This window comes from Chrysochloris asiatica, unplaced genomic scaffold (assembly GCF_000296735.1).
Source record: "Chrysochloris asiatica unplaced genomic scaffold, ChrAsi1.0 scaffold00178, whole genome shotgun sequence".
Lineage (NCBI taxonomy): Eukaryota > Metazoa > Chordata > Mammalia > Afrosoricida > Chrysochloridae > Chrysochloris > Chrysochloris asiatica.
Window position 1 is genome coordinate 1,735,294 of NW_006408696.1, and position 7,388 is coordinate 1,742,681.

At 45.7% G+C, this 7,388-nt stretch overlaps 1 protein-coding gene across 1 annotated transcript in view; it reads left to right on the forward strand.

Annotated features, from left to right (window-relative positions):
- The window catches only part of SDR42E2 (short chain dehydrogenase/reductase family 42E, member 2), a 25,043-nt gene that overhangs the window by 12,965 nt on the left and 4,690 nt on the right, over nucleotides 1-7,388 (forward strand). Inside the window, exons 8-10 of the mRNA XM_006871941.1 lie at nucleotides 1,711-1,848; nucleotides 2,378-2,443; nucleotides 5,760-5,823. Of these exons, the coding sequence (XP_006872003.1) occupies nucleotides 1,711-1,848; nucleotides 2,378-2,443; nucleotides 5,760-5,823 (268 nt within the window). The remainder of the gene's footprint in view (nucleotides 1-1,710; nucleotides 1,849-2,377; nucleotides 2,444-5,759; nucleotides 5,824-7,388) is intronic.

Consider the following 7,388-nt stretch of genomic DNA (forward strand, 5'->3'; position numbering starts at 1 on the left):
TGAGGGTTCAAATAGCCGACCTTTCACTTAACAACTGAGTACTGAGCCACTTGTACCACAGTGCTCGTGGTTTGTTCTACATTCAGTAAACATCTACTGAGTTCTTACTACACCCATTCCTCACTTATCACCATGGATAGGTTCCAAAGACTAGGTCATTATACGAAAATCAGCCTTACCTCACACCTCAGCATTTGTTGGTGCTAGGTGCCGTGGAGTCGGTTCTGACTCATTGTGACCCTGTACAGGGTTTCCGAGGCTGTAAATCTTTACGGGAGCAGAAAGCCCTCATCTTTCTCCTACGAAACAGCTGGTAGTTTCGAACTGCTAACTATGAGGTTAGCAACCCGTTTCGTAACCACTACGCTACCAGAGCTCTTCAGCATTTGTTACTGTCAGGTTAATGCACAAAATAGACAGGAGAATTTTGTTTTGTCTTTAGCTAATGTCATAAATGCAGAATGTTGGAAAATGAGATTGTTGAGAAATGAGGAGTAGGTATATGTGTCCAAGATTGTTCTAGATTTGGGGATAGATCTGTGAACAAAACAGACAATTCCTGCCCTTGTGGAGTTTATATTCTCACATGGAAAATAACAATAAATATGATGGATTGTAAGGTTTGTTCAAAGGTGCCAGGTGCTATGGAGAAAAGAAGTGAGGTAGGATGAGAGAACTGGGAGTTACACAGGCTTCACATAGAAGGAAGGAAGAGAGTCAGAGATCCTCACTGAGAAGGTGATTTGAGCATCAGCATGAAGGAAGCAATGGAGAGCACCACAGAGGCATTTAGGGAAAGACTTGAGAGGAGAAAAGCCGAGGAAACAGCTGGTCCCATGTCCTGAGATGAGCATTTGCTGTGTGTTCTGGAAACAGCAAGGAAGTCCATGTTGCAGTGACAGAGCAAGGGGCCGTGTGAGTGTCCCTAAATGACATGAGAGACTGACTGGGGACACCTTGGAACGGACCTAGTCAGCCGCTGTCAGGACGGACGTGCCTCGCCCTCTAGTGGACAGGAGTCCCTGGAAGACGCTGAGCAGAGGAGAGACATGATCTGATGTCGGATTCAAAAGGGGCTCGCTGGTTGTGGCATCTAGAACAGACAGCTAGGGGCAAGGGTGGATGCACGGGACCCATTAGGAGTCACTGCCATTTCCAGATGGGAGAGGAGGTAGTTGTGAGGGTGGTGAGAACTAGTCAGATGCTGGACAGATAATGCTGAGTCAACAAGATTTGCTGGTAGAGCTCTAGGGGACCCTGGTGTGACACTGTAGGATAAGCACTGGGCTGCTAGCCACAGGTTGGTAGTTCAAACCCACCAGCTGTTCTGAGAAACCCTATAGTCGGAACTGAGACTCGACAGCATACAACAGCAACAACAGTGCACGAGGGGAAGGAAAGTCAAAGGTAGCCCCAAGGGTTTTGGTCTGAGCACCATCACCCAAGAGGAGGAAGATGGGCAGAACAGGGTAGAAGAGATCAGGAGTTCACTTCTGGACATGGGAGCTGAAGTATCTGTTAGACAACCACACGGAGACATCAGGAAAGTGTCAGATACCTGAATGTGAAGTTTAGGGGAAACAGTGTCTGATGCTTAGATAGGAATTTGGGAGCCACCAGCATTTAAATGAACTTTAAGTCTGTTGATGGCACAAAGCAGCAGCAGCAGGTAGGTTAGGTCTGTGTTTGTTGCCCCTCCCCATCCACCAGAGCTACATCAAGAAGAGACTCTTCATGTTCCGATTTGGGGACCGGAAGACGCGGATGAACTGGGTCCATGTACACAACCTGGTGCAGGCACACGTGCTGGCGGCTGAGGCCCTCACAGCCACCAAGGGCTTCGTGGCGGTGAGTCTCCTGCCAGCTGGGAGCCCCATCCCTCCTGTCCCTCCTGGATTCCTGCCTCACACACACAAAACTTCTCCCCAACCCCTGTGCTTACGATGACTGGCAGGACTGGCAGCTCAGGGAAGCTTGTTGAGTTGCTGAGCCTCTGATTAAACTCGTCCTGAACGACCACCTTGAGCTAGGTGCTGTTGATTGTGTAGTAATGGTTACCAAATGCCAAGCACTGAACATCTGTGATTTTATTTCATCTCCACAACATCCCAAAGAGGAGAGCCCATTCATATCCTCCCATGGGTCACATGAAGAGACTGTGGTTCAGAGAATTGGGTGATTTGGTTGAAGTCAGAGGAAATTACACAGATCCACTCAACTGTTGGATCCTGTGTGCCCCGGCCTGGGGATTGGCCACACTCCTAGAGGGAGAACTGGGGGGTTGGCACACTGCCAAGAACTATGTGAAAGGGTGGAGGCCAGGCTGATGGGCAGGTGCCTGACCGGCCCCTCTCCCCCTGCCCTTTGTCCCCCTCAGAGTGGGCAGGCATACTACATCAATGATGGAGAGAGCGTCAACCTCTTCGAGTGGATGGCCCCGCTGGTAGGTGTCCAGTCACCTGTGCCCACCCTGAATGAGAATCCAAGAAATCCCCACATCTCTATCTGCCATCCTTTCCTACTTCTAGAAATGCGCAAAACTTCCATCAGGAAGGTTTGAATGTATGGCTTCTCAAGAGACCAGCTCTGGCCATGGGTGCCATTGGAATTGGCTGGATCTGGGTGGCAGCTGCCCCTCTGGGAGGAACATGCACTTCTCATTTGCTGCAGTTCCCACCCTGCCTGCTGCCCCAATTTATGTTGAGGGCAACCTATGGCAACTTCATGTGTATCAGTATAACTGTGCTCCATAGGGTTTCAATGGCTGATTTTTCACAATGTTCCTCTGTCTGGACTTGAACCTCCAACCTTTCATTTAGCAGCTAAGCACATTAAATCTTTGCACCACCCAGGGATGACACGTTGTTGTGTGCCATCCAGTCAATGCTGACTCATTATGACTACAGGACAGAGTTTCCGAAGCTGTCATTTTTTTTTTCCTCTAAATTTTATTTTGTTATTGAGAATATAAATAGTAAAACACACACCATTTCAACAGATGTACAATTTAGGGACATTGATTACATCCTTTGAGTTGTGTAGCCATTTTACTCTCCTTGTGAGTTGTTCCTCTCTCAGAAACTCCCTGCCTCTCCTAAGAGTCTAAGCTAATCATTCCTTTGTCAGTTTGATCCCATATAGTTCCTAAAAGAATGCTGCTGAGTAAATAAGTCAGCCACAAAAAGGTAAATATTATGAGACCACTGTTATAAAAAAAAAAAAAAATCAAGAAAAAGTTCACACCGAAACAACAAAGAGCATAATTACAAAAAAAACAAACAAACAAACTGTTGTTTGGTCTTAAGATGACTTCAGGAGCAATTTTTGGTTTAAGGTTTAAAGATGATCTCAGGCAATTGTTTCATGGGTTCTATGAAACCGTATCTCCTCACCATGATTCCAAAAAGTCTACTCGTTGTTGTTGTTAAGAGCCATTGAGTCAATTCCAACCCATAGTGATCCTGTATAGGGTTTCTGAGAAGCGGCTGGTGAATTTGAACCGCTAACCTTACAGTTCAAACTGACTTTGTGGCCGAGTGCCACACCAGGACTCCAAAAAGTCTAGAGTCTATAACAATTTTAAATTATTTTCTGTATCTCTCCCCCCCCCCTTTGATCAGGATTCTTCTATGAAATATTTGATCAAAATGTTCAGTTATGGTGGCCAGGTACCACCCAGTTCTTAAGGTCTTATGGCAGAGAAGGTAGTTAGTTGTTCATGGGGTGATTAGCTACATGCCTTCCTCTTTTACTACTGGTGGAGTCCTGGTGTGATGCTGTGGGTTAATGTGCCAGACTGTAAAGTTGTTTGAATTGCTTGGCGGTTCAAGCTTACCAATCACTCCTTGGAAACCCTATACAGGGTCAATGTGGGTTGGAATTGACTCGATGGCACTTAACACCAACAACATTACTACTGGTAAATAGAGACCAATTGTTGTGCCTTGGATGGACACTTGCAAGTTAAGACCTCAGGCATTCCGTACTAGGCTGTAACCATCACAGAACAATTTGCTAGATCTTTCCTCTTGTGAATCACTACCTTTGAATTAGCAGCCGAGTACTTAACCATTGTACCACTAAGGCTCCATGTTGATTGATGTTGTTGTTAAGTTCCATCTAGTCTGTTCCACTCATAACAACCCTGTATAGGGTTTCCAAGGAATGACTGTTGATTTATGTTGTTGTTGTTAAGTGCCATCAAGTCAGTTCCAACTCATAGTGACCCTGTATAAGGTTTCCAAGGAGCAGCTGGTGAGCTTGAACCGCAGACTTTGCAGTTCAAACCAGCTTAGCAGTCTAGCGCATTAAACCACAGCGCCACACCAGGACTCCATTGATTTATAGCCCTGTGGAATGTTTGTTTTGTGGTCCAGCATACTAGGTGTTGAGGCTTTGAGAGAGGAATGTAAAAAGTAAATCACAGCACACACGGAGGTGTTTGTTTTTGGGACCTCCTACGTTCAGCCCTTTAGAGAACTCTAGCTTCCTTCCATCAGCCACTGACATCTCCAGGACAGGGGTAGACCAGAAATCCTCAACTGAAGGATAGACGCTTACAACATTCAGATCTTACACTTTAATTCCTCAGAGTTACCCTTGAAACCATGACAAGAAGCCAAGTGCACAAGGCAAAAAACAGTGGCCTTTTCTTCCCGGCTCTTACAGTTATTTTTAATTTTTAAAATAACTTTGTTAAAACTGAATTCAGAGTCATACAATTCAATGGGTTTGAGCATATTCAGAGTTGTGTAAGCATCACCATAGTCAATTTTATAACAGTCTCATCACCCCAAAAAAGGAAGCAACTGTTTCCATCTGACTCCAAGTGACCCTGTGTAGGGTGTCCAAGGTTGTCAGTCTTTGCAGGAGCAGAAAACCTCATCTTTCTCCTGTGGAACTGCTGGTAGTATCAAACTGCTGACCTTGAGGTTAGCAGCCCAACTCTTAACCACTATGCTACCAGAGCTCCTTCAGAGTGTCTAAAGGTAGATATATATTTTAAATTCTGACTCATAGTGGCTCTATAGAGCTGAGTACAATTTCTCCATGGGCTTTCCAGCACTGTCATCGTTACAAAAGAGGAGTGCCACAGCTTTCTCTCTCAGATTGGCGGGTGGGTTTGAACCACTGATCTTTTGGTTAGCAGCTAAGTACTTAATTACTGCAACTCCAAGGATTCTTCTTTGGGTATGCTGTTGTTGTTGTCAGGTGCCATCGAGTTAGTCCTGACTCAGAGACCCTTAGTATGAGAGAAGGAAACCCTGCCTGGGGCCTGTTCTCTTCTCACAATTGTCTCCATGTTTGAGCCCATTGGTTCAGCCACTGTGTCAATCCAACTCCCTGAGTGGGGATTGTTGGGGTTAAGTGCTGTTGAGTCAGTTCCTGGAGACTTACTCTCTCCCAATGGCTTCAATACACCTTGAACTTCTTCTTCAGGATCATTGGCTCTTGATTACATATAGGGTTTCCAAAGAGTGGTTGGTGGGTTTTAATAGCCGACCTTGCAGTTAGCAGTAAAGTGCTTATTCTACAGTGTCACACCTATAAATAATAAATAAATGGTGTGAATAATTCTAATTTAAAAACCCACCCCATGAATTCATTTCCTATGGTAAATTCTCCAAGTCGAACGGTCGATTCCACTTCAAGCCTGGCTCAGGTTTGTGGCTGACTGTGGGGTCGGCCACCATGACTGGGTGAGCAGTGCATGTGACCTGAGCACACACAGTCTCACCTCAGGCCATGTTTCCTTGCAGTTTCAGAAGCTGGGGTACAGCCAGCCCTGGATCCAGGTGCCTACTTCCTGGGTTTACCTGACAGGTAAGGGAAGGAGTCTGTGTTAAAAGCCCACCATGTGTATGTACTTACATTACCTTACTCTACACGCAGGACCAGGCCTAGGATGAGGTGCTTTATGTTGCAAAGGTGTAGTGCTCCAAACGTGACCTTGAGTTTGCAAGGCCTGGGAGGAAGGCTTCCTTAGAGTGGTGCCCTAGATGCCCCGCTGGTCGAGGTGGGTGTGGTGGGCCCTTTGGAAAGATGAGATAATTTCAGCTCAGACGGCTTCATAAAGGCCCAAGGAGCCACAGTGTGAATCGCACCTAGAAGTGGCTGAGTCTGTGCCAGAAGATAGTATGTCAGGAGAATGACCCATTCTCCAAGGCACCTTGAACCCAAGGTCTCCTTCTCAGTCTGAAGGCCATTTTCTGCTCCTGTGGGATATCCCCTCTTTGAAAGTACCTTTTAGCAGTTTCCACCCAACATCCCTCTTTGGACCTCCATCCAGCTGGGTGGGGTGCAGAGCAGGTCTCAGGCCTGGAGGTCAGCCTGAGGGTTCAGTCAGCCCTGTGGCCACACAGATAGCTGTTTCTAGGCAACCTTGACAGCATCAGTGTGTATTTCAAAGGCATTGGGAGGTTTTCCATTTAAAGGAGCGAGGCCCAGGACATCAGTGTCTCCCAGGTCACATAGGAGGAATGACGTCGTATGCAGCATTGTCACAGATTTAACACTCCTGGCCCTCAGCTGAGAAAAGACCAGTCACAACTGATGGCAGCTTTAGAGGAAACCAAAACCAACCCAATTGTCACTGAGTCAATTCCAACTTCTTGTGGTTTGGCGTCGTCGAGTCAGTTCTAACACACAGCGACCCTATGCCTGCGCCTTCCTCACAATCATTGTTATGCTTTAGCCCTTTGCTGGCCCTCCACTTTACCAAACATGATGTCATTCTCCAGGGACTGGTCCCTCCTGATAATATGTCTAAAGTGTGAAAATCAAAGTCTCCCCATCCTGGCTTCTAACAAACGTTCTGATTGTACTTCTTCCAACAAAGGTTTGTTTGTTCTTCTGGCAATCCATGGTACTTATAATATTCTTCTCCAGCACCATAACTCAAATGCATCAATTCTTCTATGGTCTTCTTTATTCGTTCTCCAACTTTTGCATGCATCTGAGGCTATTGAAAATAACATGGCTTGGGTAAGAAGCACCTTAGTCCTCAAACTGACATCTCTTCTCTTGAACACTTTAACTAGGTCTTGTGCAGCAGATTTGCCTAATGCAGTACATCATTTGATTTCTTGACTGCTGCTTCCTTGAGTGTTGATTATAGATCCAAACAAAATGAAGTTTTGACAACTTCAATTTTTTCTGCATATATTATGATGCTGTTTATAGTCCAGTGGTGAGGCTTTTTGTTTTCTTTTTACTGAGGTACAATCTATATTGACTGCTGTGGTCTGTGATCCTCATCAGTAAGAATTTTAAGTCCTCTTCACTTTCAGCAAGGAAGGTTGTATTCTGTCATTATCCTTTAGATTTCATTTGGTTACATTGTGACATCGCCCATGTGGTTTCTAATACAAGTTATTTGTGTCTTCTCC